Consider the following 13,114-nt stretch of genomic DNA (forward strand, 5'->3'; position numbering starts at 1 on the left):
CGAGGTTTCCCTCTTCGTCAGGTGAATGGAGAGTTCTGGCCTCAGACAGAGCATATAAAGCACAGACAGTTTACAGATTACTGATTAGAATGTGAATCTTTACACCTAACCTGCTGTTCAAGTCTTAAAGTGGCCAACAATGTGAGTGGAAGGAGCACGGATCACAGGTTACAGAGATGTGTATTGTCTCCAGACAGTACAGTAAGTGAGGTTTTGCAAACCCAGGCAAGTCATGGGGGTTACAGATAGTGCGACATGACCCAAGAACCCAAGACATGAAGCATGTTGCACTATCTAAAACCCCCATGACTCGCCTGGGTTTGCAAAACCTCACTTACTGTACTGTCTGGAGACAATACACATCTCTTTAACCTGTGATCAGTGCTCCTTCCACTCACATTGTCGGCCACTTTAAGACTTGAACAGCAGGTTAGGTGTAAAGATTCGCATTCTAATCAGTAATCTGTAAACTGTCTGTGCTGTTATATGCTCTGTCTGAGGCCAGAACTCTCCATTCACCTGACGAAGAGGGAAACCTCGAAAGCTTGTGAGTTTACTATCAAATAAATCGGTTGGACTTAAACCTGGTGTTGTCGGACTCCTTGCAGCATTTATCGCCCAGCCTAGTTGCCCTCGAGAAGATGGTGTTCAACCGTCTTCTTAAGCCACTGCAGTCTCTGACGTGTAGGTACACCCACAGTGGTGTTAGGAGGGAGTTCCAGGAGTTTGAACCATCAACAGTGAAGGAACGGCCAATATATTCCCAAGTCAGGATGGTGAGTGGCTTGGAGGGGAATCTCCAGGTGGTGATATTGCCAGGTATTTAGATGATAGCGGTTTGTGGGTTTGGATGGTGTTGCCTAAGGAACCTTGGTGATTTGCTGTGGTGCATCTTGTAGGCGGCACACGCAACTGCTACTGTGTGTCGGTGGCACAGGGAGTGAATGTTTGTGGAAGGGGCGGCAATCAAACACAGTTGCGGTCTGGCCCACAGAGTGTTACAGTCACCTCCTGTTTTCATTAGTAAAGGGGGACAGGCCGCCTTCACCAGGAGAGCATCATTCCAGCACTGTCTCAGGAATCAATCAGATGACAGAGTGTTCCCCGGGAAGGGGTTATTGGGTAACACTGAGCCAGAGATTCATCTTTATGGGCGGCATGGTAGCACAGTGGTTAGCGCTGCAGCTTCGCAGCTCCAAGGTCCTGGGTTCGATTCCCGGCTCGGGTCACTGTCTGTGTGGAGTTTGCACATTCTCTTCGTGTCTGCGTGGGTTTGCTCCGGTTTCCTCCCACAGTCCAAAAATGTGTGGGTTAGGTTGATTGGTCATACTAAAATTGCCCCTTAGTGTCCTGAGATGCATACATTAGAGGGATTAGTGGGTATAATATGTAGGGATATGGGGTAGGGCCTGGGTGGGATTGTGTTCAGTGCAGACTCGATGGGCTGAAGGGCCTTTTCCTGCACTGTAGGGATTCTATGATTGAAAATGTGCAGTTTCAGGTTAGCCGTCACTCTACACAGTGCCTGCTGTTTCATCCTTGACTACCGTGAAACTGAATGTTCACAGCTGTGTATAATGCACAGTCAATGCAAGATTGTTCGATTCACACCAGTTCCCCATGTAAGAATTTTTATTTTGTTATGTGCTATGGCATTTTGGGGAAGCGGGGGGTCAGGGGGTCGGGGGGTCGGGGGGTGGGGCATTACCAAATAGTGCTGTGCCTTTGGGGGTGGGTTTATTGGGTGACACAGTGCTGGTGGGGGTGGGTTTATTGGGTGACACAGTGCTGGTGGGGGTGGGTTTATTGGGTGACACAGTGCTGGTGGGGGTGGGTTTATTGGGTGACACAGTGCTGGTGGGGGTGGGTGTATTGGGTGACACAGTGCTGGTGGGGGTGGGTGTACTGGGTGACACAGTGCCGGTGGGGGTGGGTGTATTGGGTGACACAGTGCCTGTGGGGGTGGGTGTATTGGGTGACACAGTGCTGGTGGGGGTGGGTGTATTGGGTGACACAGTGCTGGTGGGGGTGGGTGTATTGGGTGACACAGTTCCTGTGGGGGTGGGTGTATTGGGTGACACAGTGCTGGTGGGGGTGGGTTTATTGGGTGACACAGTGCTGGTGGGGGTGGGTTTATTGGGTGACACAGTGCTGGTGGGGGTGGGTTTATTGGGTGACACAGTGCCGGTGGGGATGGGTGTATTGGGTGACACAGTGCCGGTGGGGGTGGGTGTATTGGGTGACACAGTGCCGGTGGGGGTGGGTGTATTGGGTGACACAGTGCCGGTGGGGGTGGGTGTATTGGGTGACACAGTGCCGGTGGGGGTGGGTGTATTGGGTGACACAGTGCCGGTGGGGGTGCGTGTATTGGGTGACACAGTGCCGGTGGGGGTGGGTGTATTGGGTGACACAGTGCCGGTGGGGGTGGGTGTATTGGGTGACACAGTGCCGGTGGGGGTGGGTGTATTGGGTGACACAGTGCCGGTGGGGGTGGGTGTATTGGGTGACACAGTGCCGGTGGGGGTGGGTGTATTGGGTGGCACAGTGCCGGTGGGGGTGGGTGTATTGGGTGGCACAGTGCCGGTGGGGGTGGGTGTATTGGGTGGCACAGTGCTGGTGGGGGTGGGTGTATTGGGTGGCACAGTGCTGGTGGGGGTGGGTTTATTTTATGTCACGCTGTCCATGGGGCAGGTTTATCAGGTGACACAGCACATGTGGAGTGGGTTTATTGGGTGATGTGATGTCCGTGGGGGGAGGATTTATTGGGTGACACGGTGCCTGGGGGAGGCGGTGAGGGGGTCACTGTGCCCAGGATGCTTCCTGTCCCGATTAAACACTCAGATTAAACTGGTAGGACCAACCTGACATGCCATTTTGTAAACTCACCCAGTTTCTTCACCATTCGAATCTCATCGGTGCACAATTTGTCGCACGTGCCGTTCTTCATCAGCTCGCCAGTGCTGAACACCTTACACTTGACACAGTCGCTGTGAGGGGGAAAAGGGAGGAGAGAGATCGAACAAGAGCAGAGACTTTACACTTCTGTGACACCCAGCTCATTAACACTGCAGCAAATTGTTCTGTGAACCTGGTGTTATATATCCCCGAACTGGTAGATCGCACTGCTAGAGCAAAGTTCTGGGGTTCTAGAGTCAAATCTCACCAAGGTCAATGGTTAAATTTGATTTCTGAAATAAACTTTTTCCTGGCCCTTGCTGCCTGGGGCCTGGATTGTGGTCCGAGCAGCAACAGATCCTCCCATCTTGAAGGATGTGACAAAAGAACTGATCTTCTGCTAAGCTGCTGCGTCTGCATACATCTGGAAAAGCTGTTGTCTAGTCGATGAGGGTTCCTCTTTATTTTTTTAATTCAATGTGTCCTGTGTGAGAAGAACTTACATTCCTATAGGTCTTTAGCCTTTACAGGACATCGTAGGCTATTAAGTACTTTCGAAGTGTGAGTGCTGTTCTAAGGTAAGAAATAGGACAACCAATTGGCATTTGGCAAGGTCCCCATAAACAGTGGGGAGGTGGTGGCCAACTGATATTGTTGCTGGATCCAGAGACCCAGGATAACTATCTGAGGACCCGGGTTCGAATCCCAGCATGGCCAACTCTGGAAATTGAATTCAATTAAAAAATCTGAAATTAAAAGTCTACTGATGACCATGAAACCATTGCTGACTGTCGGAAAAACCCATCTGGTTTATTAATGTCCTTTAGGGAAGGAAATATGCCGTCCTTACTTGGTCTGGCCTACATGTGACTCCAGACCCACAGCAATGTGGTTGCCACTTAAATGGCCCCGGGTGAAGGGGAATTTAGGGGTGGGTAATAAATACTGGCCCAGCCAGTAACACCCACACCCCCCCCTGGATTAATATATAAAAGAAAAATGACCTGACACATTTCCAGAGCTACTGATTGAGCCCCCACCCACTCTGCTCTTTGAAATAGTCCCATACGGTCTTTTACATCCATCTGAAAGACAGACAGGGATTCGTTAAACTTTCATCTGAAAGGCAGCATCCCCTGACAGGACAGCGCCCACCCCCCCTTGACAGGACAGCACCCCCCCCCCCCCCTTGATGGGACAGTGCCCCCCCTTGATGGGACAGTGCCCCCCCTTGATGGGACTGCACCCCCCCCCTTGATGGGACAGCGAACCCCCCCCTCTTGACAGGGCAGCTCCCCCTCCCCCCCCAATGGGGTAGCACAGCCCCAGATGGTACAGCAACCCCCTGACAGGGCAGCACCCCCTTGATGGGACAGTACTCCCCTGAGTGGCAGTACCCCCCCAGAGGGGACAGCACCCTCCTGACGGGGCAGCAACCCCCTGCCAGGACAGCACTGGAACGTCACCCGAGATTTTCTGCTCAAATCTCTGACCTTTTGACTTTGAGGAGAGAGTTATTGCTGAAGCACACTAATATAAGGCTGTGGACAACAGCATTATCCTTTCTCCCTTCCTCCTCATGGTATCTACCTGCCCCCATCAAGGTGAGGCAACTTCCCCCAGTTGTCCCTTTCAAAATCCCGGACCAATTCCTGGGATTGTCCCATGAAGAAAGATTAAATAGACTGGGGCTTTGTTCCCTGCAGTTAAGAATGAGAGGTGATCTCACTTAAACATAAGGCATTGTTACAGCTCTCGACAGGATATATGCAGTTAGAATGTTTCCCTTGGCTACAGTGTCTGGGATCTGGGGAAACAGTTCCAGAATAAAGGAGGTCCTTTAGGACGAAGATGAGGAAGAATTTTTTCACTCAGAGGATGATGAATTTGGAATTCTTTGCCCAGCGGGAGGTGAAGGCTCAGTCACTCAGTATATCAAAACTGAGATCAGTATATTTCTACAAATGAAAAATATCAAGGGGTGCAGGACAGGAAAATGGGGTTGAAAGTAGAAGACAAGCGCTGATCTCATTGAATGGCAGAGCAGGTTTGATGGGCTGAATGGTCTACTCCTGCTATTTGTTACGGTCTTAAAAAGAACACCCAAGTATCACTCTTGGTGCAATTGGGTTGTTCAGTGTTAAATCCACAGCTACCAGGCTGACCAAGGCTGTCTCTCGCTGCGGGGCGGGGTGAGGGTGGGGGGAGGAGGTGAGCGGGTGGGGGTGGGGGTGGGGGATGGGGGGAGGAGGTGAGCGGGGGTGGGGTGGGGGGAGGAGGTGAGCGGGGAGGGTGGGCTGCGGACTCACCTCTTGGAGGAGCAGGCGTCAGGGCAGGTGGGGCACTTCTCACAGAGGTCTCCGTACGCCCCGTCTTTGCAGTTGCATTTCCCACACACGCAGTTGCCCCTCCTGCTGCAGATGGATCCGGCAGCAGTAATGCAGCTGTCTGTCTTGGTGGTGCAGTTGCAGTAACTGTTGGTCCAAGTCGAGAAGCAGCGACATTCCCCGCACTCGCACTTACCGTTCCCTGTAGGGGATGCAAACGGAGGTTAGACTCAAGAATGGCAAACGGTGCAGGTGTCCTGGAGTTGCTTTTTCAAATGGCGTCCCATTAGGTGTCACACAAAAAGCTATTACTGAAGATAATGGAGTTGGAACTGATACATTAGCATGTACAGGAAGTTGTTGGCCAACAAGGGGCATACACGCGGTGGGCCGTGCGAGGGTTGCTCTTGGATGTTGTTTCGAGAATTCCAGCCATAATGTTACCACGAGTCTCTGATTTGCACTCTGGGATGGAATTGTCCTGTGGCCCTGCCGGAAGGTTCCAATGGCAGGCACGCGAGGAAGAATTTGGCAGGAGTCTAAAAGTCTGTTTTACGCTGGCGTGAATTCCCCGTGGAATTATCCACTGGTGCCGCCACAGTGGATCAGGAGACCCACCGGAGCCCGGCATGAAACTAATCTGCATCCCACTGATGGGGAGCGGATAAAGGCCTGACTGGAATCTTCCTCCCGATTCTCCATGATGCCAGCGGGAAAACACGTCGGCCCGGAACATGTCCAGAATAACATGGTGTACAGAAGTCAGGTCACACGTGAGCAGTGCCTGGGGCTGGCTCCGGAGTTCGGGATGGAGGTCGCCGGCGACCCTGGATCCTGGAACACCTCAGCACTGGGTGGGGGGGGATTAGCTACAGGTAGATCTTCCCAATTCAGATTCATCGAGGAGCTCCAACTTCCAGCCTCACAGTGTTCCTGGAGGTCCCTCTTGATTCAATGGGAGCTTAGTTTTGTTAAACGCCTTTACGATATGGCGCCCAGATACGATGGCACGACTCGTGCCATCACGCCCGTCTTGTCATGGAATATGGTACTAAACCCACCCCCAGGGCTGCAGTTAATAAGGTCACAGCTGGAAGATATGGTGTAGTGTCCTTCCTGCCTGTCTCCACAGAATTACTGGATACTTAAGGAAGCTAATGAATAATCTGATGAAAGAACAGAACAACTAATCGGAGACGGAGAAAAAAAACATTGTCAGCTGAGTAAAATAAATTCTAAAAATAGTGAAATTTTCTTCCTGGTGGGTCTTTACATCTTAATGTTGACTGATATTCTGGGAATGTGGCAGGAAGTGTCACCAGCCCTCACAAACACACACACGCACACACAAACAATTATCGATTCTGGTTGTGACATTATGGAAATGGTTCCACTCAGTGCAACGGGGCGTAGCCTTTTTGATTTGGTCATGTCATCCCAAAGCTGAGGGGTGAACTCTGCAGTGTCAATGAATCATTAATTGTCTGTGACTGGCAATTAGAGTTGGTAATTTGGCAATTATTTCACACAGAAGACCAAGCCTGTGTGTGGTACCAATATGAAGCAATGTCAAACATTCCTCTTGGAGGAATATACAGATTGCAAGAGCTACACTCTGGCCTGCTATATTACCCCAGCCCATTCCGATTCTGTGACTCCCTGCAGGTGTGTAATTATAGAGGAAAACTATTCTCAAGTCATATTCACGTGAGGCCTTTAGTGCAACACTTTCAAATCAGGGATATATTTTCCCTGTATCATTTATGTTCTAAGTCATTCTCCAGATTTGGGTTCAGCCTACCCAGGGTGACAGGCTCTTTATGGGATTTCACTAATGAATTACATATTGCTGACTGGTTAGATCCCCAGTTAGCCTCCACTTACTCCAAATGACTTACTTCAATATGATGTCGGTGCTGGACTGGGGTAAACACAGTAAGAAGTCTCACAACATCAGGTTAAAGTCTAACAATATCCCATGGGATAAGGTGGTTCTTACGCAGTAGGCCATGGTAGGAGGGACATTGTTCACACGGCACAAGAGGCCAGAATATGACGATAGGACAATAGTTGTCCACCGTCCACTTTCAAAGTGGACAAGGGTTTCTCCTATCTCAGTAGCACTGCCTGAGTGTGCCTGCATCTGTGTCTGTTTATATGTCTACGTGTGTGTCTGTGTGTGTGTGTGTGTGTGTATGTCTGTGTATACGTGTGAGTCTGTGTGTACATGTGAGTCTGTGTGTGTTTCTGTGTGTATGTGTGTGTCTGTGTGTGTGTCTACATGTATGTGAGTGTGTATGTGTGTGTGTGTGTGTGAGCATGTCTATATGTGTGCATGTCTTGGAATCACACTGACAGGCACTGGCTAATGATGGACAGGCATTGATACTGTTGCCTGTGATAGCATGGCCCCTTTAAGGGATCTCCAAGGACCATGTGATCAGGCCAGACCTAATGGAGTGGCAGCATGGGAAGCCTAGCCAATCAGGTGCAAGGACGTGCATTAGGGGAGGGTCCTTGGATGGAGCCAGGACGGAGTGGAGAATAGGCATGTGTTCAGTTCTGTCAGAGCCTTGTTCATATAAATCTATTTATCGTTAGTAATAAACCATCTTATAACTTCAAGCCACAATGATTCCATAAGTTCAGAAGATATGGGGACAGAATTAGACTATTCGGCCCATCAAATTTGCTCTGCTATGCCTGATAAGTTTCTCAATCCCATTTTCCCCATAACCTTTGATCCCCTTACCAATCAAGAATCTCTCTCTGTCTTAAATGTACTCACTGACCTGGTCTCCACAGCCTTCTGTGGCAACGAATTCCATTGATTCACCACCCTTTAACTGAAGAAATTCTTCCTCGTCTTAGTTCCAACGGGCCGTCGCTTTACTCTGAAGCTGTGCTGCCGGGGTCTAGTCTCTTCTAATGGAAAACACCTTCTCCACATCCACTCTAGCCAGGCCTCTCAGTATTCTGATTCTCAATGAGACCCCTCCCTCATCTTTTCTAAACTCCATTACTCCGTTACGGCCGACGCTTCCAAGTAACAAAGGATTTGGTCACTCACCTGAACAGAGCTCTCCCTTGTATCGTCCACAGGAGAAGTCATCGCATTCGCAGAACTTTCCAGAAATGATCCCGAATTGATTACTGTGACAGACGCACTGCCCACAAATACATTCTCCGCGGTTACTGCAAATGGGGCTGCCTTTTGCCAGGGAGCAGGTGGTTTCGTCACTCACTGAGGATTCGCTCTCTGTACACTCACAGAGCGGGCCAAGGCGTCCCGGGAGACACCTGCATATCCCGCACTCATAGGTCCCATTACCATTGGTGCACAGAGTGCTGTTATCCTGTGCATTGTTTTCACACTCGCAATCACAGTTAAAATTGACAGTCACGTCCAGTGAATCCTTAAACAGCCTGGGCTTCAGCGAAAATGTCTTCACTTTCCCATCCTTTGGGCAGTTTACAGCCTCCAGCTTGACAGTAAAGTTCACCTGGGGACAAAGGAAGTTCTGGCATTGTCATAACGCTCAAGATCATAGAATCATACAGTGCAGAAGGAGGCCACTCGATCCATCGAATCTGCACTGACCACTATCCCATCCAGGCCCTATCTCTATAATCCCATGCATTTACCCTAGATAATCCCCCTGACATTAAGAGGCAATTTAGCACGGCCAATGCACATAACCTGCACACCTTTGGAGGAAACCGGAATACACGGTGTTATTTAAACCACAATAATTAATTACTGGGCTGAGGCCACAGGGATGCTATTTTAATTAAGCTCACCTTTCCAGTTTGGGAAATGCAGTAATTATACTCTGACTGATTCCTTATTATGCAAAAAGAATTTAAGGCTTAATTGGACTTATTATTGAAAGAACGTGATGTAATAGCTGGCGTTGCAGTTTGGTAAGATTGACCAAAGAGTTTCTTCAGTGCCAGCTCCTTACACTCGAGGTGAGAGGTTGGTGGTTGCTATGGTATCTGTTGCTAAGGTCCATCAGTACCAAACGACAAAAAGAGAAAAAAAAGACAAAAAGCATCGCTTCTCGGCCTTTTGGCTAAGATCAAGTGTAGTATCCACATGCTGTGCTTGGTTGAAGTCATTAGGTTACGTTTTAGCTTCATTTGAAGCAATTTTTTCATGCGGCAACTTGGCCTTTTGGCTAAGATGCAAATGAGATCAAGCCTTGGAGGAGGAGCTATGCCTACTCCAATCAGCTTGGATCATGTCGATCAAGCCCAAGACAGGAAGTGAGAGCCCTGTCTTGTCAGCTTGGATCGGGGAATGTCCCAACTTGTTGGGACTCGGAATTGGACTTGATTTGATTGGATTGAATTGGAATAAAGTTTTAAAAAAAATGACAAAAAACTCCATAGTTTAAAACCTTGTAGGCCCCAACATTCCTGTGGCCAGTTGGCCCTGGCATTGTCAACGAAGGGTGAAAAAGATAAGACAGGTATTGTAAGTTGATCTTAACAAGGGAGATGTGTCCAACAACATTTCTCTCCTTTGCAATGCTGAAGTTGAGATGTTCACATTGCTCGTGGGGAGAGTTGTGGGGAGGGGGTGATGGGGAGAAGGGACTGAAGCTTCTTCCTTCCTCCCAGAAGCCCTCAGGATTCCCAGCACCGTTGCAAAATTGCACCCCCCCCCACCCAAAACCCCAACTTCACTATCCTGAGTCACATAAGAGAACCCCAGCTGTGTTACAAGTCAAACAATGTGCCCAAATTTAATACTTAGTTTACCGAAAAATCAGAGAGTTCAGCACACGTTGCACCACAGTTGATCCCTTCTCAAATTCTAAGTCATAGTAACATGGTTATGAGGCCCGTGGACAGGTTGTGTAGGGGGTAGCTGTTCCCCTGAGATGAAGGGTCAGTTACGAGGGGACACCAGTTGAAAGTGCGGGGTGGGAGGTTTAGGGGAAAATTGAGGAAAAACTCTTTCACTGAGAGGATGGTGACGGTCTGGAATGCGCTGCCTGGGAGGGTGGTGGAGGGCGGATGCCTCACATCCTTTAAAAAGTACCTGAAATAAGTACTTGGCCCCCATAACGTTCAAGGCTATGGGCCAAGTGCTGCCAAGTGGGATTAGATGGGCAGGTCAGGGCCTTTCGTGCATCGGTGCAGACTCGATGGGCCGAAGGGCCTCTTCTGCACTGTAGGACTCTGATTCTGTGGGCAGGTCAGGGCTTTTCAGGTACCGATTAAATCTCCCACCCCACCAGGAGTACTCCATTCCAGCGGAGTGGGAGATACAATCAGGACCTGAACGTTCCCAATTGAATCTCCCACCATGGGAACTAGTGGGAGATCCCACCGGAATAAAGGGGGAAGAGGGCAAACGGGGGCCCCCAGGGATTGGGCATTGGGGGGATGGTGCCCCCATGGGCATGGCCACCCTGGCAGTGCCAGCCTGTGCCCCCCAGCACTGCCCAAGGGACAAAATGCCCATGCCCGGGGGCACCTTGGCACTGCCCACTGGGCATTGGGCACTGCCACGGTGGGGTGGGGCCTACTGTGGATAGAGCCTAGGGATGATTGGGGAGGGTTCGCTGCCACTCTGCACTTAGGATCTGTCTGGGATGGAGAGAGAGCAGCGGTTGGAGCAGGCTGGGGGGTGGGGAGGTTGGCCTTCTTCCGATGTAGGGTGGGGGTGGGTGGCGGAGGGGAGGCAGTCTGCTGGGGTGATGGGGAGTCAGGGCTGGCCCGGGAATTGTAGTGGGGGCCACGATCAGGCTGTTGGGGGGGGGGGGGGGGGGTGGAGGCAGGGCGTGGAGGGGCAGCACTGCGAGGGTCCTGGGCTGGCCGGCGATTGGGCTGGCCAGCAAATGGGGAGACTGACAGATCAGAGCCACCGCGCATGCGCAGAGTTCCGGAACTGTCAGAGTCTGGTGTGAATATGTCCAGCCCCCATGGGTTTTTAATAATATTCACAACTGGGCCTTCTGCAGTGCACAGAGTGCGGAGATTCAGGTGAGAAGCTGAACTGAGAAAACAAGCCGGGATCTACAACACTTTTCCCACCAATTCAGTGCTTTTGGGAGTAACGTGGCCTAAGTTACAACAACAGCAACAAGGCAATCCTGTCAGCGAGAATGGAAAAAACTTACTATCAAACAAGGCCTCATTTGAGGTCAGAGGTTGCGTATTCAGGGAAGAGACTAATCTAACCTTTCGTCAGTTTCATAAACACTGCATTCCCGCCTTGGCCAGAGGATGAAACAAAGACAAGTTACCATGACAAATGCCAGAAAACAAGATATGCTAATGAAGGAGATGGTTTTCTACTGGATAAGATAAGGCAAAAAGCTATGCTATGATTGGTGGACTATGTGTTTAAATGAAAGATGGGAAAATTGCTCGTTTCTCATTTGCTGTAATTAACAGTAACTGCTAATTGTGTGAATCAGGAGAACACCTTGCTGTGCATTGGGCTGAATGTGTGTCCTCCTTGCTAGCAAGTAATTAAAGCTTAGAAGGTTAAGTACTCTTGGTGTTTCATGTTGATTGTACCCAAGTCAACTACAGTGCCTAGTGTGGTTGTACCCAGATCGATGATATAAATGCCCTCCATTTCAGAGGGCATTTAAGAGTCAACCATGTTGCTGTGAATCTGGAGTCACATGTAGGCCAGACCACAAATTTCCTTTCCCCAAAGGACATTAGTGAGCTAGGTGGGTTTTTAGGACAATCAACATTGGTTTCCGGAATTTACATTTTACCATCTGCCTTGGTGGGATTTGAACCCAGGTCCCCAGATCTTGCCCTGGATATCTGGATTACTCGTCCAGTGACAATATCATTTGCCACTCCCTCCACATTAATCCCAAAGAGCGTGGATACTAAGGCGCAGACCGATTCCATGAGGACTATGGCACCACACAACAAATCTCAGGACATGGATTTTTGAAATGTGAACATCACTGTGGCAGTCCGATATTTCTGATTCGAAACCAACGCTCTTAGAACACCTTGAGCATTGAATGAGTGAGTGAACATGGCAGGGTTCCTTGCTAACAATCTGGTGTCCAGTTCAGTACAGTGTGATGCTTTCGTTCTACTCACCGTGTCTCCAATATTAATCCCGGAGCAAGATCTCTGTCCTGGTAAGACTTCACCATTCCCGCAGAAAGCTTCGAAGGATATCGACAGTTCCTCCGGCAGATTCACAACCTCCATTTCTATCTCGGAGCGGATTTGCTGAAGACACGAGAGAAACCCAACATAAGAGATCAGTTAAAAGGCCAGTTATGTTCTTAATTGTGTGCCACTTATTGTTTCCGGCCTATCTTTTCCTCATCTATTGTTCACTTGGGTCCCTGGGCTACAGTTCCCTGACCAATGGTTTCCTGGTTTATGGTTCCTTACTTTATAATTTACTGGTGCATATTTCCCTTGCTCTATTTTCTTTCGGCTTATCGCCTTCCCCCTTCTTGAATGGGGTGGGGGGAGGGGAAAGCTTATTCCAGCCTCCACCTTGGTGGTGAAGAATGCTGCTTCAGGCCACCATGGAGTAGGCTTTGTAGCCTTGAACAAATCTTTATTAACAACTCATAATCATGGATGTATGTACAGCTGAGGGTACAGTTATGGAGCTGACTTCAGTCTAAGTATTTACCCATCTCTAGACTGGCTCTGGGTCCTGTGCTTTCTTCCATCACTCTTAGCGTACCCAGTCCCACATTAACCCTTTATGTACCAGACACTATTAGTAAACCTCCCTTCAAGTCTTTATTCCAAGGACATAGAGTTACTTTGGTTTACATCCAAGTCTTACATTGTTATAAGTCTTGTGTGTTAACCTTATTGTTAAAAGCTTAGTCATAGAATCCTACAGTAAACAAGGAGGCCATTCAGCCCATCAGGTC

The 13,114-nt window shown here is 49.4% G+C and overlaps 1 protein-coding gene and 1 non-coding gene across 2 annotated transcripts in view; one reads left to right on the forward strand and one right to left on the reverse strand.

The window, feature by feature from the left end:
- Window positions 1-13,114, reverse strand: part of LOC145359338 (integrin beta-3-like) — a 78,659-nt gene that overhangs the window by 12,758 nt on the left and 52,787 nt on the right. The window contains exons 9-12 of the mRNA XM_080213937.1: window positions 12,312-12,446; window positions 8,293-8,725; window positions 5,205-5,424; window positions 2,887-2,987 (exon numbers count right to left, since the gene is read on the reverse strand). Of these exons, the coding sequence (XP_080070063.1) occupies window positions 2,887-2,987; window positions 5,205-5,424; window positions 8,293-8,725; window positions 12,312-12,446 (889 nt within the window). The remainder of the gene's footprint in view (window positions 1-2,886; window positions 2,988-5,204; window positions 5,425-8,292; window positions 8,726-12,311; window positions 12,447-13,114) is intronic.
- Window positions 9,279-9,470, forward strand: LOC145359353 (U2 spliceosomal RNA). Its single transcript, XR_013889567.1, has one exon. It is a non-coding gene; the product is annotated as a U2 spliceosomal RNA (small nuclear RNA).

This window comes from Carcharhinus amblyrhynchos, chromosome 27 (assembly GCF_965287045.1).
Source record: "Carcharhinus amblyrhynchos chromosome 27, sCarAmb.v2.hapA, whole genome shotgun sequence".
In the NCBI taxonomy this organism is placed as follows: Eukaryota; Metazoa; Chordata; class Chondrichthyes; order Carcharhiniformes; family Carcharhinidae; genus Carcharhinus; species Carcharhinus amblyrhynchos.